Source organism: Erpetoichthys calabaricus, chromosome 1, assembly GCF_900747795.2.
Source record: "Erpetoichthys calabaricus chromosome 1, fErpCal1.3, whole genome shotgun sequence".
Classification (NCBI taxonomy): Eukaryota; Metazoa; Chordata; class Cladistia; order Polypteriformes; family Polypteridae; genus Erpetoichthys; species Erpetoichthys calabaricus.
Window position 1 is genome coordinate 350,898,062 of NC_041394.2, and position 26,197 is coordinate 350,924,258.

General features: G+C 42.1%; 1 protein-coding gene across 1 annotated transcript; it reads right to left on the reverse strand.

Moving 5' to 3' along the window:
• Positions 1-13,207: 13,207 nt before the first annotated feature.
• LOC127525828 (zinc finger protein 260-like) lies at positions 13,208-23,458 on the reverse strand. The gene is made up of 3 exons (XM_051925370.1): positions 23,341-23,458; positions 21,070-21,524; positions 13,208-15,563 (listed from the first exon to the last, which is right to left on the reverse strand). Exons 2-3 carry the CDS (start codon positions 21,479-21,481, stop codon positions 13,882-13,884), a joined length of 2,094 nt encoding a protein of 697 aa, XP_051781330.1. The 5' UTR covers positions 21,482-21,524; positions 23,341-23,458; the 3' UTR covers positions 13,208-13,881.
• Positions 23,459-26,197: the final 2,739 nt, after the last annotated feature.

The following is a 26,197-nucleotide window of genomic DNA, read 5'->3' on the forward strand; positions in this document are numbered from 1 at the left end:
TTCCCCGTTTCTCATTACGGTGACGACATTTAAACAAACACATATTAGTTTAAACAGGGTGCTGTGACGAGACGCGACTGGGTGCAAACACTATAAACAGCAGTACACAAGTAAATGTAACCACAATACGTGACACTGGATAACAATTCACAAGAATGAATATGTACTGCAATTTAAAAAAAAATGCTTAGCAAACTACAATAGAGTAATAGTGACAAACTCCGCGTTTTTAAAACAGCAAAACAAGTACATGAGAACAATCTGGATGAGAAGAGACTGTTCGCTCGTCTGATCCGCTTAATTTTCCTAAAGAGACAGCAAGTTGAGTTTTGAAAGCCCCTCAAGTCCTACTGTCCACCACAGTACTTATATTCCACGAGTCCTGACGATCAGCTCAGCCACGACCACAGCGTGCTCTTCATCCTCTCCCTGCAACGTAACGGGATTCACCAGTGGCTGCTTTGGCACGATGGCAAATGCAAATCCAGAAGAGCGGGTTTTCAGTTTGGAGAATAAAATGGTCAACTGTCATAAGAGCAAATCTTCAGATCGAGAGATTAGGATAAGCGAGAGGTAGCTGTAGGAGTGTGGCGCACAACCTCAACCAGTCTTTATTTTGGACAGCCTCATCATCATCATCAGCAGGCGTTTTACATTTTACAGAAACTGGGAAACAGGAAGAAAAAATAAAAAGTGAACCGAGCAGCACAAAGCAAAAATAAAAATGAAAGGTGGCAGAATGCAGTAGGAACTGGAACGGAAACAACAAGAATCAGTGAGTTTTACAAACCAAAGAAGTTTACGCCAATGTGTTACTTGCATGGCTGCTCACCTACTAAAAAAATGATGGCAGAATTCAGGAGGAACTGAAAATTCACCTCAATGATTTAAACAGCAAGCATCAATAAGTTTTACAAATCAATGAAGTAGACGACGTTTAAAATGATTATGGTAAGTGTTTGCAGTTCTATAAGCCAATGTGTTACCTGCATGGCTGCTCACCTACTTTTCCATGAAGGTTTACTGCCACTGTGATGGCGCCTGATGTGTCCTCAGAGTAGTCAGATAAGCCCTTTGGTGATCTGGCAGCAGCCTTCATGTAACTGAGGTGTTCACCATAAATGTTAGGGCTGTGTGGGGGTCCTACCTCACCGGGCAGTCCATCTGCAGGCCTTTATGATAAAATAAAAAACAACCATTTCTGAATATTTCAACCTCTAAATCAAAAAGATCTAAAATAACAAACTAGCGCCATGGTGTACTTTTAATTAATTAGCATAATATTGTGCAGCCCCTGCTTGTGTTCACACTCATAACAGCAGTTTTGATCTCACAGTTTAAAGACTCATAGATAGTCGTGTGTAACGGAGGCATCAGGATATCAGCAGAGGGTTTATAAATAAAACTGTCTAGAAAAAGGGGCGCTTAGTGATGAAGGACAGCAGTTCCATGATGTGGGTCTCAATGAACGTCGGAACAATTTACTTCATGGACAGTCGTGTGTAACGGAGGCATTACAAGGTCAGCAGTGGGTTTATAAATAACTAGCTGTGTAAGCCCAGGCTTCTACAAACCATGGATTCCGACACTTCAATCAATCAGTCACATCGGTTGTTGTGTTCCTCTAGGGGGCGCTAGCTCCCTTGTTGGAATGAGTTCTTTTTTTAATTGCGACGCCTTAACTAACCTGAAATAATAAAGATATGATATTAATGGCGATACCCCTCCCTTAGTGATACGGCGGTAAGAAATCACATAGGAGAAAATAACGTGGCTTTCTTTAATGACGGCTTACACGGCATAACAGACGAGGAAGCCATGAAAAGACTTTTCACCGAAGTGGGATCTCGATGTATACAGTCTGCCATTTTCATTGTTGTGTTGGAAAGATTTTCAGGATCAGATGACGTTATCTCCCATCCGTCCATCGGCTTCAAAGATGTGCCGGACAATGCTCCAAGGCTTTATACTCTTTCTTAACGTGCAGGACCCCACTTAGGTGAATCACGCCATTGCAAACAAGGAAAAGAAGATCCAATGTCATGCTGACTCTGACACACAGAAAGAGGACAATATCCATTTTCATAGTTGTCCCTTTCTTGTCTTCTATTGCTTGCCTAGCAATTTTAAATAATGAGCCCCTGTGTGCCTGTGTGTTAGCTGCACATGTGAGTGGATTTATAAAATATTTTTTTATAACATTTATAACATTTTAAACATATAAACTTATTACAGTTGTGTATCAGCAGCTAAGTGAGTTTCTCTGCGGTTTCACTTTGGCAACAGTCACTTTCTTTCAGCTTCATGGTGTAGCCTGGAACATCTGGGCTGGACAGAGAGACAGACACACACACTTCCATGCATAAACAGTAACAGCATCTCACAAAAGTGAGTACACCCGTCACATTTTTGTAAATATTTTATTATATCTTTTCATGGGACAGCACTGAAGATACGACACTTTGATACAATGTACAGTAGTCCGTGTACAGCAGTGGAAATTTGCTGTCCCCTCAAAATAACAACACACAGCCATTAATGTCAACAAAAGTGAGTACACCCCTAAGTGACAAATGTCTAAATTGTGCCCAAGTCGCCATTTTCCCTCCCCGGTGTCATGTGACTCGTTCGTGTTACAAGGTCTCCGGTGTGTTACATTTGGTGTTATCGCTCTCACACTCTCTCATACCGGTCACTGGAAGTTCAACATGGCACCTTATGGCAAAGAACTCTCTGTGGATCTGAAAAAAAGAATTGTTGCTCTACATAAAGATGGCCTCGGCTATAAGAAGATTGGCAACACCCTGAAACTGAGCTGCAGCACGGTGGCCAAGACGATATGGCGGTTTAAGAGGACAGGTTCAACTCAGAACAGGCCTTGCCATGGTCGACCAAAGAAGTTGAGTGCACGTGCTCAGCGTCATATCCAGAGGTTGTTTTTTGAAAATAGACGTATGAGTGCTGCCAGCATTGCTGCAGAGGTTGAAGGGGTGGGGGGTCAGCCTGTCAGTGCTCAGACCACACGCCCGCCGCACACCACATCAAATTGGTCTGCATGGTGGCCGTCCCAGAAGGAAGCCTCTTCTAAAGATGATGCACAAGAAGGCCAGCAAACAGTTTGCTGAAGACAAGCAGACTCAGGACATGGATTACTGGAACCATGTCCTGTGGTCTGAGGAGACCAAAATAAACTTATTTGGTTCAGATGGTGTCAAGCGTGTGTGGTGACAACCAGGTGAGTAGTACAAAGACAAGTGTGTCTTGCCTACAGTCAAGCATGGTGGTGGGAGTGTCCTGGTTTGGGGTTTCACGAGTGCTGCCGGCACTGGGGAGCTACAGTTCATGGAGGGAACCATGAATGCCAACATGTACTGTGACATTCTGAAGCAGAGCAAGATCCCCTTCCTGGGCCGCAGAGCAGTATTCCAACATAACGACCCCAAACACACCTCCAAGACGACCACCGAGGGTAAAGGTGCTGGACTGGCCAAGCATGTCTCCAGACCTAAACCCTATTGAGCATCTGTGGGGCATCCTCAAACGGAAGGTGGAGGAGCGCAAGGTCTCTAACATCCACCAGCTCCGTGATGTCATCATGGAGGAGTGGAAGAGGATTCCAGTGGCAACCTGTGAAGCTCGTGTGAACTCCATGCCCAAGAGAGTTAAGGCAGTGCTGGAAAATAATGGTGGCCACACAAAATATTAACACTTTGGGCACAACTTAGACATTTTTCACTTAGGGGTGTACTCACTTTTGTTGCCAGTGGTTTAGACATTAATGGCTGTGTGTTGAGTTATTTTGAGGGGACAGCACATTTACACTGTGATACAAGCTGTACACGGACTACTGTACATTGGATCACAGGGTCATAGCATCAGTGTTGAAGATATAATAAAATATTTACAAAAATGTGAGGGGTGTGCTCACTTTTGTGAGATACTGTATATATGTAAGAAACTGTCTGGAAAAAGGTGTGCTTAGTGATGGAGGACAGCCGTTACATGATGTGGGTCTTAATGAACATCAGAACAATTTACTTTAAAAAAATCTTTAAGCCAGAACTTCAGCTCTGTGTTCAAAACACTCAGCATCATGTCCACTAATTTAATTTTGTGGAAGCAAATGCTTCACACAACTTCAGAAGACATTTCATATTCAGCACAGTAATACACCTTACTAAATAGCAGTTGCTCCTCCTAGGTCCTTGAGTAGGTCTTGTGTACCTCGGTTACTCTTAGTGCTCTGCCATTTGGTGGGTTGTGCTCCTGTTTGTCTGAACTAACCCTGGCGGGAGGGAAAAGAGAAAGAACAACCCATTACTGATCCGCATGAATATTCTAATTAAATCAAACAGGACCTTCTCTGAAATAGAGGAGGCCAGGCATTGGTTTTAGTGGGTGACCCATACATCCTTGTTGTACTCTGCACGATAAAGCTACATGGAGCAGTCACATTGTGGGAGTGGACCTCCCATTGACCACCACAATCAGGTTAAAAATAAATGCAAATGGAACCCATTGAGATATGGAAGAAAACCAGCATATCTGTACAGGACAGGAACCAACTATGGGACATCACAAGGTACATTTGTGTCCATGACCCATCAATGACAACTTAGATTTGTCAGAACACTCAACCTGTGAATTTTTAAAAAGTGGGTGGCTAACAAACAAAAACACAAAACAGCAACAGGGCACAGAAGGAAACTACATACACACCAATAAACAGGCGAAGGTTCAAATTCGGTCTGCTGGAGCTCCGAGGCAGTAACACCAACCACAAACCGTTATTAACTCTTCTAATATAAAAATAGGATGATGGAATAAAATCCATGCAATTATTCATCCAAGCACTGTATGTAAATATATGCGGTCTAAATTTGCATAAGCAGGTTTTAGAAATTAGGCTGCGCTACTTTTTAAACACAGACACAATAATGATGGAAGCCATATTTCCCCAGTTATAAAGTTAACAGACGATTAGCAGTGTGGCACTTGGGTTTTCTGTCAGTTTTATTTGTATTTGTTCTCGGTTCGAATCGATTCTTCTTCACGGTCACCGACTCCAGATTGTTCAGTTCGTTTCTTTATTTTAGTAATCAGAAGCGTAAAGCCCGACTGACCCCCTCGCTGCCCTTTTAACAGCTGACTAGTCCCCAACTCCTCGAATCTCTTTCAACGGAACGGATTGAATGAAGAAAGGCAGAAATCAAAGCTGCGTTTGTCGGTGAGGAATTGTCGTCTCCTCGAGTTCGCCGATCCGAGAAAGACACAAGTGAAGAAATAAACAGAACGGGGCGAACTCTCGTCGTTGTGCCTGGACATTTGAAGTGACACGAAGACACGCGAGGAGTTACGGAGGGATTCACTCGAATAAGTTTGTGGGGTTGAATTGCATTGCATTTCGCCGAGTTTGGCGATATTTGTGAATTTCCCCTTGGGATTAATAAAGTGTCTATCTATCTATCTATTTGCATGCACACTTACGTGATTTATCTGAGCTCGAGGTGAAGCGTTCACTTATCACTAACTAACACTAATAAATGACAAAGACATGCGGGTGGCTGCAGAGGGACTCACTACGAACAAGTTCCTGGGATTGGATTTACAGACATAAACGCGCTGCTCACTTCAGATTCAAGTCTCATGCAGTAACTGTGGCGTCCCCAAGCACTTGTTCACGTGACTTCAGTTTCCGTCGACCTGGATGACGTCACATATCTACGTAGTTGTCGACTGTTTACATGTAAGGCTAGAGCGTGGAGTGTGCAAGGACTCCAATCACAGAAAGACAGCGAACAAGTGCTCGGGGTTTGGAGGACGCCACAGTTACTGCATGCGACTTGAATCAGATGTGAGCAGCGCGTTTATGTCCGTTAATCCAATCACAGAAACTTGTTCGAGTGAATCCCCCTTTAGCATCTCGGGTATCTTGTATCTTTGTCGTGCATTGCTATCTGTGTCTGCGGCTTACTTCACGTTATCCAGTCTCTTTCAAGTGTCCAGGCACAACGACGAGAGTTCGCTCCGTTCTGTTTATTCCTTCATTTGTGTCTTTCTCGGATCGGCGAACTCGAGGAGACAACAATTCCTCACCGACAAACGCAGCTTTGATTTCTGCCTTTCTTTATTCAATCGCGGTGTTCCGTTCAAAGAAGATCGATGAGTTGGTGACCGTCTGGCTGCTGAAAGATCAGCGAGGGGGTCAGTCGGACTTTACGAATCTGATTAGCAAAAGAGAGAAACGGACTGAACAAACTGGAGTCGGTGACCGTAGAAAAGAATCGATTCGAACCGAAAGAAAATATAAATTAAAGTAACAGAAAACCGAAGTACTGTACTATACTGTTAATCGCCTGTTAACTTTATAACTGAGGATATGGTCTTCTATCATCAATATATGTGCATTTATAAAATAATGCAGCCTAATTTCTAAAACCCGCTTATTCAAATTTAGGCCGCATATATTTACATACAGTGCTTGGATGGAAAATTGCATGGATTTTTTTCTATCATCCTATTTTTTATAATATTAGAAGAGTTAATAACGATTTGTGGTTGGTGTTATACTGCCTCGGAGCTCCAGCAGAGTGAATTTGAACCTTCGCCTGTTTATTGGTGTGTATGCAGTTTCCTTCTGTGCCCTGTTGTTGTTTCCTGCCTACTTTTTAATGATACACAGGTTTAGTGGATTGGCAAGTCTATCTTGATTTTGAGGGTGAAGGACACAAATGTACCCTGTGATGTCCCAGACAGGTATGCTGATTTTCTTCCATATCTCAATGGGTTCCATTTGTATTTATTTCTAACCCGATTGTGGTGGTCAATGGGAGGTCCACTCCCACATGGTGACTGCTCCATGTAGCTTTTATCGTGCCAATTACTACAAGGCTGTGTGGGTCACCTGCATGTGCCAGCAGACACTCTTAGGTGAATACTAAAGCCAGGCCTTGTCCTCCTTCCTCTCTTTCAGGCCAGGTCCTCTTTGATTTGATTAGAATATTCATGAGGATCAGTAATGGGTTGTTCTTATCTGGTCCCGCCCATCAGGGTTAGTCACACTTGATTGGTCAATCAGGATTGCAGAGCTCTAAGGGTGAGCGAGGCACATAAGACCTCCTCAAGGACCTCGATGGAGCTGCTGCTGTTTAGTAAGGTCTATTACTGTGTTAAATATGACATTGCTTATAAGTTTGTGTGAAGGATTTACTTTCACAAGATGAAATTAGCGGACATGATGCAGAGTGCTTTGAAAATTGAGCTGAAGTTGTGGTTTAAACTTTTTTTTAAGTAAATTGCTCCGACGTTCATTGAGACCCACATCATGTAACTGCTGTCCTTCATCACTAAGCACCCCCCTTTTTCTAGACAGTTTTATTTATAAACCCTCTGCTGATATCCTGATGCCTCCGTTACACACGGAGTTCAAAACTGCTGTTATGAGTGTGGGTACAGGCAGGGGCTGCACAATATTATGCTAATTAATTAAAAGTACACCATGGCACAGGTTTATTACTTTAGATCTTTTTGATTTAGAGAGTGAAATATTCAGAAATGGTTGTTTTTTATGTTATCATAAAGGCCTGCAGATGGACTGCCCGGTGAGGTAGGACCCCCACACAGCCCTAACATTTGTGGTGAACACCTCAGTTACATGAAGGCTGCTGTCAGATCACCAAAGGGCTTATCTGACTACTCTGAGGACACATCAGGGACCATCACAGTGGCAGTAAACCTTCATGGAAAAGTAGGTGAGCAGCCATGCAAGTAACACATTGGCTTATAGAACTACAAACACTTACTGCAATCATTTTAAACGTTGTCTACTTCTTGGTTTGTAAAATTCATTGATGCTCACTGCTTAAATCCTTGAGGTAAAATTCCAGTTCCTCCTGAATTCTGCCCCCATTAAATTTTTAATTTTGCTTTGTGGTGCACAGTTCACGTTTTATTTTTTTCTTCCTGTTTCCCAGTTTCTGTAAAGCACCTTATGATGGCACCTGCTGCGGCTCTCCAAAATAAAGAGTGGCAGCTCGTCACACCATAAATTGTCTTTCATGTGTCAGATGAAACAAAAATAAAAATAACAAAAGGCAATATTAAAAACATAGGTTTTAAGTCTAGATTTAACAACAGAAAATGAGGTACATGCACAGAGCTTCAAAGGCAGGGCATTTGCCCCTCCTCGCTTTGCTTGCCAAGCCCCCCTGCCTGCGCTACGCACCAGCAAGTTCGCGTCTCTGCGTCTCGCGTATGTGGATTTCATTTTCACCAAACAACACATCTTTTAATTCTCGCAGATACGCCTCTTCATTGGAAGAAACACTACTTCTCCCTGATAGCAATATGAATTATACGATCTACAAGTCTCTGACTTAAAGTTTAAATCCGAACAATATATTCGATCTCTATTCGCTGTTCCGTTATCTCACCGAGTAATAATTTCCGTTTGTTTGCGCTAATGCGATCTTTCCTATCCTTTTTTTTTTTTTTTTTTGAGACTTTCGAATTTTCGTACTTCCATTATCTCTAACCTGTTCTGCGTGTGTACTGCGCCAACGTTTTTGAATTCTTTACGACATTCTACTTGTCATCTACTCTTTGTCTTTTATTTCTGGCCCCAGGAGCGGTTAAATCTCTTGGCACAAAATCTCGTCTCATGGAACGTAAAACTGTCTCTCTGAGAAAGTCACGTCTCGTCCCAGGATGTTTAAATATCCATCCATCCATTTTCCAACCCGCTGAATCCGAACACAGGGTCACGGGGGTCTGCTGGAGCCAATCCCAGCCAACACAGGGCACAAGGCAGGAACCAATCCCGGGCAGGGTGCCAACCCACCGCAGGACACACACAAACACACCCACACACTAGGGACAATTTAGAATCGCCAATCCACCTAACCTGCATGTCTTTGGACTGTGGGAGGAAACCCATGCAGACACGGGGAGAACATGCAAACTCGATGTTTAAATAATTTTTATAAATATTTTTATAATAGAGAGATTTGTTTCTACATTGGATTGCCTTGGGTACCATGAAAGGTGCTTTTTAAATAAAATGTATTATTATTATTAGTCCAGTTAATTCAAAAACAAAGTGCATTATTAAAATAAGAGCCACTTTTAGCATTCACTTTCTCTGTCCCTGCTTCAGTTACTATAACATGTCCAGTTATCTGGGACCCCGTATCAATAAATCTTCAAAAAAAAAAAAAAATCAGTCCCATTTCCCCACAGTTCCTCTAGTAGCTTCTTCCTCTCAGTTCGCTACTCGTAAATTGACCTTTTATCTCGCTCTCAAACTAGAACAGGGGGTCCTCAGTCACAGTCCTGGAGGGCCGCAGGTTTTTATTCCAACTCGTATCCTAAGTGGATTACTAACCGAGAATGGTAAACCAGATGGCATGGACGCAGGTACACGGCGATGGGACAATGAGATGTACTGCGCAGGCGCGTACAGCGCACGTCTCATAAACCGCAATCGAGGTCGTATCCACCGCGAACGAAGGACTCACAGCCCAAAAACATAACAGCTCAACTGACGTGAATGAGAAATGAAGCAACAAGGCGCCCATAGCTAACGACTACCGACACAGCCACGCCAAAAAGAGGATTCTGCGCTGCAGCCTGGATTCAAACGGAAGAGGCTACGGCGGCCCCACAGGTCCACAATGATAGTGCGGAAGGCGCAGGCGTCACCGCCATATTGTGAGTGGCACTACTGTGGAGTATAGTTAGGAATAATGTGCTGCTTGGAATTGTACAAACCGCTGAACGAAGAGGCTACGGAGGCCCCACAGGTCCACAACGATAGTACGAAGGGCGCAGGCGTTACCGCCATATTGTGAGTGGCACTACTGCGGAGTGAAGTTGGGAATAATGTGCTGCTTGGAATTGTACAAACCACTGAACGCTTTACACCAAATACAAACACAATACAGCTCCACTAACGGAAATAACAAATAAAACAACAAGCCCATACCGAACGCCACGGCCACAGAACAAACAAACACAACAGGATTCGGCGCCCCGCCCAAAGTCAAACTGGAGAGAGTATGGACGCCGTAAACGTACACACTACACAGCATAGTGAAGCAAAGCGGGCACGGCTCCAGAAAGAGACAGCTCGACTCACGGAGATACAAACACCAGCCCGCCTGCATGAAAACAGTGCACCATGGTAAGATCAATGAACGCAGGCGCCTACAATGCGCGTCTGAAACTGCGGAAACACAGCAGGCACGGGTTCAAAACGAACGAGCTCGACTGACGGATATACAAACACGAGCCCGCCTGGATAAAATCGATGAATGCAGGCGCCTACAACGTGCGTCTGAAATGCCGCGGGCAAAGCGGGCACGGCTCCAAAACGAACGAGCTCGACTAATGTATTTCAGGATACCCAACGCCAGGGGTAGGCGAGCAGAGGGTGGAGCCCCCTTGTTGGTTATCTAATGTCTGATTAAGAAAGTAGGCAACAATTCAAACTTAAATGCAGCTGCTAAAATCTAAAATAGACAATTAAGGGTTGTGAATGGTAACAGGCAAAAACGTATTGCTTCAGTAGTAAGTATAAGAGTTCTGATTAAGAAATTGGTTAAAGTGAAAACCAGCAGCCACTGCGGCCCTCCAGGACTGTAATCGAGGACCTCTCATTCACCAAAGACAAATTTTAGTTACGTTGTTGATCAAAGTGCTAACTAGGCCTAGAGTTCAAAACCAACTCTCATTATCATAATTAGGACACTGGCGGGAATGAAAACCAGCAGCCACTGTGGAACCTCCAGGACCGTGCTTGAGGACCCCTGATCTAGAAACTTCCCTGAAGCACTTTCTCCTAGTTTCCTAGATTTACATGCATATTACACTACGGATTTACATTTACTTACTTTAGTTGAGTTCCAAATGCTTACATGTACTTGTATTCTTACTTCTGTCTGTCCCTTCATGTACTGTTCTAAATCAGGCTGGGGATGGAGGGATGGGGGAATGGGGGGGGTCTTCGAATAACCTACTCCTATGCATCCCCAGTACATTGGTGCACCTCCTGTTGAAATGTAACTGGTCATGCAGGAGAGGTCATCTGTTCCAGAAGAAGGACAAATGTCCCACAATTCTGTGTTTCACTAACCTAACCGAAAATGTGAGTATTAAGCCTTCAGATCTTCTGTGTCTTACTTCTCTGTTACTGGCATGTGGCACAGGCATAATTTTGAAGACCACCACCTTCACAGCTCTGCTACTCAGCTTGACCCATAACGCTTTACATTTGGTTTGAGGAACCAACAGCCTGCACCTACATATTTCATTTGTTCTAACAAGTATAAGTACAACTGGATTGACCCATACTGCTTCAGCCATTTCACCCTTTAAGGTTGACATACCACCACCACCACCTGTGCTTCCAGAAGAAAACACATGTACTTGTATTTATACTTCTGTCTGTCCCTTCATGTACATTTCTAATCCTGGCTGGGGGGCAAATCCTCGACTAACCTAACCCTATGCATCCCCAATACATTAGAGCCCCTCCTGTTCAAATGGAACTGTCATGGCAGGAGAGGTCCAAGAAGGAGCCCAAATGGCCCATAATTCCATGCCCACCTTTCCTAAACCACAATTTCAGTACTGAGCCTTCTAAATCTCCTCCATTTTTACCTGTTACTGGTATGTGGCAGAAGAAGAGCACCTTGCCAGTTCTGTTCCTGAACTTGACCACGAACTCTTTAAATTTGGATTGAAGAAGTAACAGTCTGCCCCCACATATTTCATTTGTTCCCACATGTAAAAGGGCAACCAGATTGAGAGCCCTTCCCCTGCCCACCTCCCCACCCTGCTGCAGCCAGAAGCCCTTCCACCCTTTCAGGGTGTTCTCCCCACATGTGCACCCAGAAGACAACACACTGTGAGAGGCTCTCTGTCACTGGAGGAAACCTGCACCTCAATCACCTGATGAGTCCCCCTCAACTATGAATACCTCCATCTCTTGTGGGGATTGGCTTTGACCCACTGGTGCTCCCCATACCTGTTTACCACCTCAGAGTTTTCAGAGTGAACATGCCGCTCCTTCATTAATCCCAGAGTATGTTTGCTGTGTTACTCCATCACAGCACTTTTATAGCAGTTCCTGGAAAAAACAACAAGGCTAAACAGGAATTAAATTAGTTAACCTGGAAAGCAGAAAGAGTTGCACTGACATGTGAATCATGAACCTCAACAGACACAGTGGGCTTTGTTACAGTAACATCACATCATAAAATTAAAATATGGTGCTTATCCTCATGTCCTACAAGCAGTCATACATGACAGTCACACCAGGGCTAACATGGCTGAGCTACTTTGCTATGTCACTGAGGAATCGGGAACTGAAAAAGAGCTGGCGTTAGTTGTGTGGAATAAACTTGCTATACAGCTCAGGGTGGTGTGCTTTCCTTACATTTAAATGATATGCACAGACAACAAACTTGGCAGCTCAGTGAAACTACCGGCTCTTGTGTGGCTGCTAAGAAGAATAAAATGTGTCACTGGGATTTTCCATAGAGGCACCCAAGGCCTTCAGGCTTTGCAGCAAAAGCAGAGCTGGTCAGATGTTCCACAGTACAGGATGATTACTGATGTGCCAACCCGATATTGTGAGAAAATTTCTTCATTCCATACCTTTTATTGATAGGGACGCAGTTATGAAGGTTACTTGATTCAATGAAAACACTTTAATTTAAATTGTAACATTTACTTGCATTACTCACCAAGACTTCAAAATGTCAATTTGGAGACAAATTCTCATTTCAATTAGAAAAGAATCAGCAATAAATTGCAATATTCAATCACATTACACAGACCATCACAGTACTTTAAAAATCACAATACATGTTGAATCGGCAGGCAAAAATCCTCGTAATATCAAATCGAGAGGCCTCTGGCGATTTCCACCTCTATCCAGTAAGATGATTTGTTATTCTTCTTCACTTCTTCTCTTCTTAATGGATAGGTGTACGGAAATCATTAAGTCCATAAGTTCTTCTTTAATTTCCTGAATGACTTTGTCCTCTCATAATTGTGTCATTTTTTCTGCTGTAGTATTCTACTTATGCTGGTTCACTTTTTTCTGTCTGTGTGACTGTATGCTGTTTTTCCTGTTGATTTTTTGTAATTCTCACTGCTCCTCTTCTTTATCCATTGGGGTGATCTTCTCTTGTGGTTTTCCTTCAATTTCTTTTAAGTGTAAACTTTTGTTGTCACCTTCAATCTGCTGTACCTCCATCCCTTCCTTTCTCAACTCCTCCTCCTCGCTTTACTGTAAGCATTGCACTGTTTGAGAATCGCTTACTTCTCAGGACATTCCACTTCTGGGAAATATTTCTCTGGTTGTCTTTGTTCACATGTGGTTGTTAATTTCAGATTTTCTAATGTGTAAATATCTTTTTTTTGTGCAATTCTCTGCTGATGCATCCATCCGATATATGTTTGCTTCCTTTCCTGTATTATTTCTTCTTTTGCTGTTTTTTGGAGGCATTCCAGTTTCTCCACACTAATTTCTTTTCATTTTTAATTATTGCAGTTAAGTATCCTAAATTTGCATCAGTTATCTAATTTGAAAATTAAAATTACATTTCTGCCCTGCAGTTTTGCACAAACTGTCCCAGGTTACTTTTCAGTTGAGAGCTCAGGACCAGCTGTATAGAAGTAGCAGTACTTGGTGTCCTCTTTATCTTCACATGAACACTGGACTGTGTCCGGTTCTCTTATTTTCTTACTCACGATACACTTGTGTGCTCCTGTCTGTTCCACTGTGGTGATGCCACTGTTAATTCATTTGTGGCGCTCAAGTTTACTCCTTTGCAATAAGCAGTTGCCACTTTCAAAAAAGCAATATGGCTTCACTCAATTATGCATTTTTCGGTGGGTCGAAAGAATGCTCCTTTGTGAAAAGCATTTGCCACATTCAGAGCAACGATAAGGCTTCTCTCCAGTGTGAATTCTTTGGTGAATCTGAAGACTGGTTTTGAGCGAAAAGCACTTACTACATTCAGAACAACAATATGGCTTCTCTCCTGTGTGAATTATTTTGTGTGTCTGTAGAGCCGATTTTTGCAAAAATTTCTTGCCACAATCAGAACAGCAATAAGGTTTCTCTCCTGTGTGAATTCCTTGGTGTCTATGAAGTGAACTCCTTTTTAAAAAACGCTTGCCACATTCAGAACAGCAATAAGGCTTTTCTCCTGTGTGAATTCTTTGGTGTCTCTGAAGATTCTTCTGAAGAGAAAACTGCTTATCACACTGAGAACAGCAATAAGGTCTCTCCCCTGTGTGAATTGTTTGGTGGTTCAGAAGACTGTCCTTTTCTTTAAAGCGATTGCCACATTCAGAACAGCAAAAAGGTTTCTCTCCAGTGTGAATCGTTTGGTGTCTCTTAAGATGGCTCTTCTGTGAAAACCGCTTGTCACATTCAGAACAACAGTAAGGCTTCACTCCTGTGTGAAATCTTTGGTGTCTCTGTAGACTGCTCTTCTGCCAAAACTGCTTGCCACATTCAGAACACCAATAAGGTTTCTCTCCCGTGTGAATTATTTGGTGGATCAGAAGATTCTTCTTAAGCGAAAACTGCTTGCCACATTCAGAACAGCAATAAGGTTTCTCTCCTGTGTGAATTCTTTGGTGGACTTGAAGATGGATCTTTCTGGAAAACTGCTTACCACAATCAGAACAGCAATATGGCTTTTCTCCCGTGTGAGTTCGTTGGTGGATCTGAAGATTCCATTTTTGTGAAAAATGCTTGCCGCATTCAGAACAGCAATAAGGATTATCTCCTGTGTGAATTCTTTGGTGTCTATGGAGTATACCTCTTTTTAGAAACCGCTTGCCACATTCAGAACAGCAATAAGGCTTCTCTCCCGTGTGAATTATTTGGTGGATCTGAAGATCGCTCTTTTTCAAAAACTTCTCGCCACATTCAGAACAGCAGTAAGGATTCTCCAATGTGTGAATTGTTTGGTGTCTCACAAGACTGCGCTTTACTGAAAAGCGATTGCCACATACAGAACAGCAATAAGGCTTCTCTCCTGTGTGAACTCTTTGGTGTCTATGAAGAGTAGTCTTTCGTAAAAACTTCTTGTCACATTCAGAACAGCAATAAGGTTTCTCTCCTGTGTGAATTTTGTGGTGTCTATGAAGTAAACTCTTTTTTAGAAACTGCTTGCCACATTCAGAACAGCAATAAGTCTTCCCTCCCGTGTGAATGATTTGGTGGATCTGAAGATCAGTCTTTTTCAAAAAACTCTCGCCACATTCAGAACAGCAATAAGGATTCTCTGCTGTGTGAATTGTTTGGTGTCTCAGAAGACCACGCTTTTGTGAAAAGCGATTGCCACATTCAGAACAGCAATAAGGCTTCTCTCCTGTGTGAACTCTTTGGTGTCTATGAAGAGTACCCTTTTGCAAAAACTTCTTGCCACATGCAGAACAGCAATAAGGCTTTATTCCTGTGTGAATTCTTTGGTGGATCTGAAGATATCCCCTGGACTTGAACTGTTTGCCACATTCAGAACAGCATGGATGTTGGTCTCCTGTATGAAGTTTAAAAGAAAAAAATACAGGTTTATTCTTTAAGTAGACATTAAATTAAACATTAAATGCTGGATGAAATAATCAACAGCCTTTTAGAAGCATAAGCAACTGTAAAAGTTAGGTTGCAAAAGGAAAGCCATACAACTTCATAATGTTCCTTTCTCTATTACAATAACTCATTACATGAGCACAGTCACTGGACAGAAGAAGATAAAATAAATAAACTAAAGACATAATTTGTGTGAGAGACCCAACTGACAAGACTCTTGGTCACATTTATTCAACTACATTACAGAATTACATCATCATGTCATCATTATACTATTAAAATATTATTTAGAATTATATCTTGCTCTTATTTTATATTTTAACAGAGGTGAAGAGTGATAATCTTTAATTTCATTTATAAAACAGGGCACCATGCCAAACATGTGAAATGCACCTTTAATTATCAGAATCTGTTCTGACATTTCCCCAACACCAAACTCAGTTGACTTCAAAACACGTCAAAATGACTCATTTCAATCAGAAAAGCAAAACCGAGGAATTAACAAAGTGTTAATGAACACCAGAAAAAAAATATGGAGATGAGAGAAATCAGATTAATACAGTTATTTGTGTTTGCTCTGGATAGGGAGTGGCAGTGGAAACAAGGCTTGGTCAGCTTTGTGACACACCGGTGACATTCATACTCTCCATTATAATGTTAATAGAAGTGTAGCGTCACAGTTTATTTATGCCAATCACATTAATACAAGGGAAGCCCATCTGGAGTTGAACTCATTCTGATCATTTGGTCCATCCACCAAACAGATGCTGAGAAAGGTGGTCTGGACGGACTGGAAAGACAGGGCCCAGCTCCTCCCTCTAGTCCTGTTTGCCTTCCAGGAAGTACCTCAGGCCTCAACAGGGTTTTTTTGCCCTTCGAGCTCCTGTACGGAAGACAGCCTCAGGGACTGCTTAATCTCATTCAGGAGGACTAGGAAGAGGAGGCCCAATCATGTTCCCGTAGTGTGTTAGAGCATGATGCCGAGCTTAGGGACCACTTCGAGCAGCTAAGACCGGCTGTCCGGGAACAGGGGCACAGTGTGCGCAGGCCTTACTGTAACAACCGGATATCCCGCCTCTGAGAGTTCCACCCTTGGTTACCGCGTCATGGTACTTTTCCCGACAAGCCATTCCAAGCTCCTAGAACACTAGCAGGGCCCATTTGAATTTCGTGAAAGAAAAGGATTGGTAGATCATCTAGTCTATCAACCCAATCAGCGTCAAAAAGAACGGATATACACATCAACCTACTAAAGCTGAGGATAAATCATAACTCTCAGGAGTCAGCAGCTACTTCCGCTTTTTCCTTATTTACGGATGCTGAACAACTAAACTATGGAGATAAGCTCACTCCTGAACAGAGACGCTAGATAGCGGATATAATAAGCTTGGTGGAGGAGGTAATCGGAACACAGCCGGGCCACACTTTGTTAATAACCCACGATATCATCACAGAGCCCAGGGTGGTCATGTGGGAGTGTTCCTATTGACTTCTGGATGCCAAAAGTACAGAGGTGGAGCTGGAAATAGGTCAGATGCTGGAACTGGGCATGATAGAGGTTTGTCACAGCTCCTGGTCCAGACCGATTGTCTTAATTCCTAAGCTGGACGGGAGTTGGCGCTTTTGTAACAACTTCCGCTGGCTTAACCAAATTTCCCTTTTCGATGCCTATCCCATACCAACGGTGGAAAACCTACTGGTTGCCTGCTACCTCTCCAACCTTGACATGATGAAGGGCTACTGGCAAGTCTTCCTGACTGAAACAGCAAAATGAGAAGACTGCATCTAGTACCCTTAGTGGCCACTGGCAGTACCGTGTTCTTCCCTTTGGGCAGCACAGGGCTCCGACGACTTTCCAATGTCTGATGGACTGACTTCTCCAGTCCCATAATTTCTATAGTGCTGTCTACCTTGATGATGATCTTTTCCTGCACCTGGGAAGAACACCTACTATATGTGGAAGACTTCCTCAGTGCCATACACAGAGCCAGGCTCCGGATAAATCTCCAAAAGTATCATTTTGGATTGACCGAGGCAAGGTATTTGGGCTATGTGGTGGACAGTGGACAGATCAAACCACAGTGGTCCAAAATAACTGCCATTTGCGACTGGCCCCCACCACAAACAAAGACAAGTACAGACTTTCTTAGGCTTAATGGGATACTACCACAGCTTCGTGCCCCACTTCTGCTGCACCTCTAACAGAACTGATAAAGAAGGCGGCCCCTAACTCGATGGTGTGGAATATTGCGGCCGAGGCAGCATTTAGTAACTTAAGAGGCCCTGACTTCTGCTCCGATATTAAAGTCACTTAATTTCTCTAGTCCTTTTATTCTCCAGACTGACGCCTTAGACATCAGCCTGGGTGCCATGTTAAACCAAGTCTTCGAAGTAGCGCCCTCTCCCGCAGCCATGACCTCACAGTGAGATCCGTTATGCAATAACCCGTTGAGAGGAGAGATGGGGGCTACTGCTGACTTTATCCTGTTGTTGTTCTTCCTTCACAGCTCCATGAAGCCACCCAGTAAGGGCATTTAACCCCGCTCCTGCAGGAATTATCTCTATAAAAGAAACGCAGACTAAGAAAAAGGCGTCTTGTGCTGGAAGACCTGAATGAACCGCACGGCGGAGTACATGACTCTCAAAAGTCCTTAAAGAAGGAAGAATGCCCAATTGGGAATAGCGTGTTTTTTTTGTTATTTTTTCATTTTTGTTTGTTTCATCTTGTGACGATTAAAAGGGACGACCCGGTTGGCGCCCCAACATTTCGACTGTTTCCAGTCTGTTCTTCCACTATATATATATATATATATACACCCTCGTTTTGGGAACATCAGGCGTACACACTCTACTGCTCCTCACTTGGGGATCGAACCTCGGACATCAGCGTCAGAGACGAAGCCCCTTTACGCTGCGCCACAGCGTGTGTTTCGTTTATTTGATAGCCTGTAGGTCTGCAGTAATTACATTCATTGCATTCGTAGTCTGAGTCCCGACCTGAATTGTGTGGGTGGTTACCTACCAGGTAATGCTTGTGGTTGGTCTGCCATTTGGCATATATATATATATATATATATATATATATATATATATATATATATTATTTCAACCATTCTATGATCTGCTCCTCAAAAACTGAGGGCACCGTGGCGGATGTTAGCAGATTGCTGGCCAACCACAAGCGTTACCTGGTAGGTAACCACCCATACAATCAGATTGTGACACAGACTTCGAATGCCGTGAATATATATATATATATATAAATAAACACATATACACACATATATACACAGTTAGGTCCATAAATATTTGGACAGAGACAACTGTTTTCTAAGTTTGGTTCTGTACATTACCACAATAAGTTTTAAATGAAACAACTCAGATGCAGTTGAAGTGCAAACTTTAAGCATTAATTCAGTGGGGTGAACAAAACAATTGCATAAAAATGTGAGGCAACTAAAGCATTTTTTAACACAATCCCTTCATTTCAGGGGCTCAAAAGTAATTGCACACTTTTATTTTGGAAATAAAATGTTCATTTCTAATACTTGGTTGAAAACCCTTTGCTGGCAATGACAGCCTGAAGTCTTGAACTCATGGACATCACCAGATGCTGGGTTTCCTCCTTTTTAATGCTCTGCCAGGCCTTTACTGCAGTGGCTTTCAGTTGCTGTTTGTTTGTGGGCCTGTCTGTCTGAAGTTTAGTCTTCAACAAGTGAAATGCCTGCTCAATTGGGTTAAGATCAGGTGAATGACTTGGCCATTCAAGAATTTTCCACTTCTTTGCTTTAATAAACTCCTGGGTTGCTTTGGCTGTATGTTTTGGGTCATTGTCCATCTGTATCATGAAACGCCGCCCAATCAATTTGACTGCATTTAGCTGGATTTGAGCAGACAGTATGTCTCTGAACACCTCAGAATTCATTCGGCTGCTTCTGTCCTGTGTCACAGCATCAATAACACTAGTGTCCCAGTGCCACTGGCAGCCATGAACACCCAAGCCATCACACTGCCTCCACCGTGTTTTACAGATGATGTGGTATGCTTTGGATAATGAGCTGTTCCACGCCTTCTCCATACTTTTTTCTTGCCATCATTCTGGTAGATGAAACCAAGATCAACCTCTATCCAAAGAATGTTTTTCCAGAACTGTGCTGGCTTTTTTAGATGTTCTTTAGTAAAGTCCAATCTAGCCTTTCTATTCTTGAGGATTATGAGTGGCTTGCACCTTGCAGTGCACCCTCTGTATTTACTTTCATGCAGTCTTCTCTTTATAGTAGACTTGGATATCGATACGCCTACCCCCTGGAGAGTGGTGTTCACTTGGTTGGCTGTTGTGAAGGGGTTTCTCTTCACCATAGAAATGATTCTGCGATCATCCACCACTGTTGTCTTCCGTGGACGTCCAGTTCTTTTTGCGTTGCTGAGTTCACCAGTGCTTGCTTTCTTTCTCAAGATGTACCGAACTGTAGATTTTGCCACTCGTAATATTGTAACAATTTCTCGGATGGGTTTTTTCTGTTTTCTCAGCTTAAGGATGGCTTCTGTCACCTGCATGGAGAGCTCCTTTGACCGCATGTTGTCTGTTCACAGCAAAATCTTCCACATGCAAGCACCACACCTCAAATCAACTCCAGGCCTTTTATCTGTTTAATTGATAATGACATAACGATGGACCTGCCCATGAAATAGCCTTTGAGTCAATTGTCCAATTAATTTTGAGCCCCTGAAATGAAGGGATTGTGTTAAAAAAATGCTTTAGTTGCCTCACATTTTTATGCAATCGTTTTGTTCGCACCACTGAATTAAAGCTGAAGGTCTGCACTTCTACTGCATCTGAGTTGTTTCATTTAAAATTCATTGTGGTAATGTACAGAACCAAAATTAGAAAAAAGTTGTCTCTGTCCAAATATTTATGGACCTAACTATATATATATGTATGTATGTATGTACACAAACATATACATATACACATATATATATATATATACACACACTTTTCAGATTATTTCATTACATTCTCCAAGCAGAATCTAAAATTCGGCATAGGTACTTTAAAAAAAAAAAAAGGAGAAATCAGAAAGGGAACTAAAGAGGATAGAATAAGCTTTCAGCTAACAAAGCCTAACTAACTATTGTGTTTTTCTGGCATTATAACTTGAAGATCAGATCATTTTGTTGAAATGAGTTCTTGCAGAAATCTAAAGAACTCCAAAGGACTAACCAACTTTTTCTTACAATTCTATTTTTAAACAGCACTCTTTATCAAGGACACAAATGTACAACTCTAATGCAACAACAGAAAATTGAAAACCTTACAACAACATACGTGAAGCACATTAAACACACAGCAAGTTCAATCCATTTCCAAGTTTCACACAATAAGCTCAAGACCACCCTTTGATGCTGATAACCCAAGACCCTAAGGCTTACACACACTTTTATTTTTAACTTACCTGTTCTGGATTTACCCGAAGTTGATGGCTGATCTTCTGGAGTTCTAACAGATGAAACCTCCTCAGTCCTCTTTGTGTCAGACTCTAATGATTCAGCCTTCACATTGATAGAAGACTCTGGTGATGGACAGTGTTTGCTTTGAGAAGAGACAAACTCAGTCACTGCTCCATCTTGTTTGTCTTCCTTCACACTCTCAGTTCTTTTATATTTGTGTACTTCAACGCTGACAGACGTCTCTTCAGTCTCTTCTTTAATGCCCACTGACCCCAGTTGACATTCCTCATCCTTAATGCCCAGACTCGCCTGTTTAGGTTGGACACACTCCCATTCACAGTCCTCCTCCTTAACATGTGGGGTCCTTTTCTCCAGAATATTCATGTCGGCCTCACATTCCTCCTTTTTCACACCCATCTAGGCCTAACAGTACAGGGCAGTGTTTTCTCTCTGTCTCTCCCTGCGAGGGAAAAAAAAGCAGGATTTGATTCTGGCAAAACTGAAACTTTCAGATCTAAGGACATTTGTGTTGAATTTTACAACATCCTCTCAGTTAAAGTCTAAATCAAGTAAGACAGTAAACAGCATGTTGACAGTAATTTGTTGATCTTCAAATAAAATTATCAGGTGTAAAACAAACTTGGGAGTGGACTGAGGCTTCAATAGACTGGAAGAAGACAACGACAACAACCATCTCCCACAGTTGTGGGACAGCAGTTTTCATGACTTAAACATTTGGTGATGTTGGGGTCCTAGTATGTGGAGGAATTTATAAACATGTAGGGTCTCAGGATTAAAAGATAGACATATTGTTGAAGACTTCATTTAAGGATCAATGTGCTTTATTATTAGTTGTAGTGCTATTAGCTATGAATAGCTATCTAGGCCTGAGGCTGCTTTAAAAGGGCACCCATTTACTTCAGCAGAAGGAGCCTGCCTGCCTGCCTTTCTACTTGCTTGGTTTTGAACCTCTATCGCTCAAGGACGTTACGCTCTCTGAAGAAGCAAGTAAGCAGATTTTGTTTTGGGAAAACAGGTGCTGAGGTTCTCACTGACAGAAGACAAAACAAACTGCATGCTGGACCTTTGCCTGTGTGAGTACAGGGCAAGCTCTCAGGCTAGTACATAAACATACAAGCACTTAAATGGCATTTAGATCTATTAGGGCTCATCAATACTTTGAGCAATACTGTTAAAGTAAAATGCATTATGACATCTAGCTAGTCAGAGCTATATAGGGGCTTAAAAGTCGATTATCTAAAGTTAGGGACCTTTCCCTGCACACAGATGTCCATGAAGTAAGCAGCAGCTTAGCCCTGTCAGACAACTGTGCAGCTGAGCATTACGACTTAACAGTGCCACTGTCTGCGTTCACAGGCTTTTCTATTAGCATGGACATATATATATTAGATTAGCATTTAAGCTTATACTGTATGGCAATGCTTCTTTGTATATCCTAATGATAAAAACTAAAGTTACAGCAAGACATATTAGTTAGTTTAAAAAATCAAGTGCTAAAAGCTTGTCATTTTTCCTTCTTTCAAGTATGAAGCACCGTGTCATGGCCGTCCACAGCTTGGTCCTGATCAGTGAAGCTGTGTACTGCCGCTTACTGGCACAGTCGCCTATTATTTCAGCCTTACACGGATGCTAGTGCAACAAGTAACCATTAATTTGATTAATAATTAAGCAGTCCACTTTTCATGTGGGTCCTCCTGATTCCAACTTAATTATAAGAATTGATTAACCAAAAAGACCATTGATCTTTAACAGGTTGGGATTATGATGTGAGAACAAAGGGAAGGGAAATCACGTGATACTCACCTCCAGGTGGAAAATATGTCCATCAAGCCAAAATGGTTGTTATGAGGTGGTCTACTGGAAAGAAGATTGTTGTGGGGAAGTCTACAGGGGCAAGAGTATTGCTATGAGAAGGTCTGCAATACCAGGGGCCTCATGCATAATACCGTGCGTACATGGTGTACGGACAAAAGTGGAAATGTGCATATGCACAAAAAAATGTAGATGCACAAAACCGTGCATAAGCCAACTTCCATGCACTTCCACTCCATAAATTTCGGTCAGCGTGAAATGTAACGCTCGTGCACGCGCCTGTCGCCCCACCACGTCTCCTCCCAGAATTACACCTCTTTCAATATGCAAATCAAAATAAATGTTCCCTTATGTTTTGCGTTCTGTGAAAAGACAAAGGCAAAAGCACAGGGGAAAAAAGAATAATTTCAACGAATATCAAGTAGAGGCAATGAAAAACTTACTATTTGTTGGTTTAAGCAGTGATATAAATAACAAACGAAAGTTGATTGAGTGACAGGAGAGGCAGAGAAACTCAAAAGTTCAAGTTCAGAAAGTCGCACAGTGCCTGAAATAAAAAAAGAAGTTGTCAGATATCACAGTCGCCATGAAAAGGCGAGTCGTAGCCCACCATCTGTAGGTTATTTTGTCATTACAGTAGAACATCATAAACTTCATCTTAAAATCATTTAATAGATTCTCAAATGCCATCGTAACTAACTAAAGTAGCATGTTAAATGCTTTGTGATTCTTAAACAGGCGTTCTCTTCCTCTGACTGGACGCAGAATCCATTGCATTCGTGATATTACAGCTCTCTGAACAATTTAAATACTGAGATGTATATTTGATATTTTCATGATGATAAAAATTAAAACATGTATTAAACATGGGAACATGGTGGCGCAGTGATAGTGACGAGCTGACGCCCTGTCCAGTGATTGTTCTTGCCTCATGCATGATCCTTGTTGCGCTGTGCGTGACCTTCAACGAAATAATTTATTGCAGCAGTACTGTCTCTTTCAAACGTACTAACCCACAATTCCTGCCCTTCTTTTTGCTTTCTCCAAGTAACCAATCGCCACACAATCAGCTCTGTAATAGACGTTAAGCCATCTGTAAGCTTAGAATGCAGATTTTTCAAAACTTTTAAGGAACATTAAAATATCTTCATAGTACACATTTAATTATTACATCCATCTGTCAATCCAGGGTTGCACCAATCCCTGCAAGCATACAAGCAGGAACAATCCACGAACAGTGCACTAGTTCGGCACTATTGCTGTCCACCGAGGCCTCGCATATTTAATCATTAACAATGTACATTATACAGATACATTTTAAACTTCATTTAAATAATGTAATATATATACTTTAATGCATTTCATCTTTAAAATGACATCAAGAGCTCCACAAATACAGCGCCTGGAAATATAAATCGACTTAGAAGACATTCATCATTTGTAAATATGCTTTCCCTTTCATTGAACTGAATTGAATTCCTTTATTGGTATCGTATGGTACAATGAGATTCAACATACAAATCCTCCATAAACTTATTTTCCTATAAAATGGTAAAATAATAACAACAATAATAATAGGATAAAAAAGAGTGAAAAATATACAATATGAAAGCATAAGTAGCTCAGGCTGTGCAATATTAAAACTGTAGTGCAAGGTTACAGTGATACTCTTATTATCTTACTTATAAGTAGAAACAGTTCTACCGGGAACACTTAATGGACTGATCGAGTGCGTTTAGAGTTCTTGGGATAAAACTGTTTCTGAACCGCGAGATCCCTACAGGAAAGGCTCTGAAGCATTTGTCATATGGGTGCAGTTCAAATAGACTGTGCTAGAAGCTGTATTTCTTCCTGCTCGACACATTCTGCTGTAGAGCTTTCCAATCAGCTGCTCTATAGCTGTAATTCCACGCTCATATTTATTAGGTTAAAATACTCCGAGTGGAGCACTGATAATAACAATGCTAAAGCAACTATAGTATCTGGAATAGTTTGGCCATTCTGTGCACCATTATATCGTTACATGTTAATTACAATCAGATGCCTTAACCCCTTAACCGCCCTCTGCCGGATATATCCGGCACCGTTGTTTTATTGCTAACGCCATACTGCCGGAATTATCCGGCACATTTGCCTGTGGTTATATGAATGCCTGGCAAGTAGTATAACTGACGGTTTGGCGTGGGTATTATTACTACGTTGTATTTCAACAAGTCTGTGGTTGCTTTGGCCGGTCATGTGACGTGATTCGCATGTAACAGCTGTGAATATGGCGAAACGTAAACGGACTTCAAGTGAGGCTTTGCAGGCGATTTTGGACAGTTCTGATCATGATTGTAGCAGTTCTGAAGAAGATTTTAGCGACAGTGATGAGCAGCAACGTGCGCTGCATGATACTGTGAATGAAGACGCATCGGATGACGGCGCTGAGTGGGTGTATCCCCAGCATCTCAGCTGGGCTGCTGCCCGTGGTGAACTACCTTTTCTGCATTCGTTTGAGGGAACGTGTGGCTTTATTGTTGATGTAAACAATTACACTGCTGAGCAGTTTTATGAGCTGTTTGTGTCACCTGATTTGATCAGACATTTTGTTCATCAGACAAATCTGTATGCAGCACAGTTTATTGAGAAAAATCCCAATTTACCTCCACATTCCCGTGTTCGTGCTTGGTTTGACACTGATGAAAACGAAATGAAAAAATTCATTGGGATTTTGATGTTGATGGGAATAATCAGAAAACCAGATATTGAGATGTACTGGTCTACAGATCCTATGTATGCAACACCTATTTTTGCAGCTGTCATGACACGTAACCGATTCTCTTTGCTGCTGAAATTCTTTCATTTGAATGACAACAGAAACGAGCCAGATAAGAAAGATCCAAACCGCGACCACTTGTTCAAGCTACGTCCTTTGATTGATCATTTATTTGAAGCATTTCAGTTGCCCTACATGCCAGGACCGTCAGTTGCAGTTGATGAAAGTTTATTGTCGTGGAAGGGCCGCTTACAGTTTCGACAGTATCTACCATTGAAAAGGGCACGGTTTGGTATCAAGATGTTTTGCTTAGCTGAGAATTCAGGTTACATTTATAGATTTCGTGTATACACTGGCAAAGAGGATCCTATGAGTAGTATTTCAGCAGTGTTGCCAGATGAATGTAAGGACTTTGGACTTTCAGAAAAACGCTGTCATGTCTGTTCAAAGAAGGGTCAGTGTAGAGACGTCAAGACCTTCTGCTCAAAGTGTCCCAGCAATCCAGGACTTTGTGCAGTTCCCTGCTTTGGCCTGTGGCACAG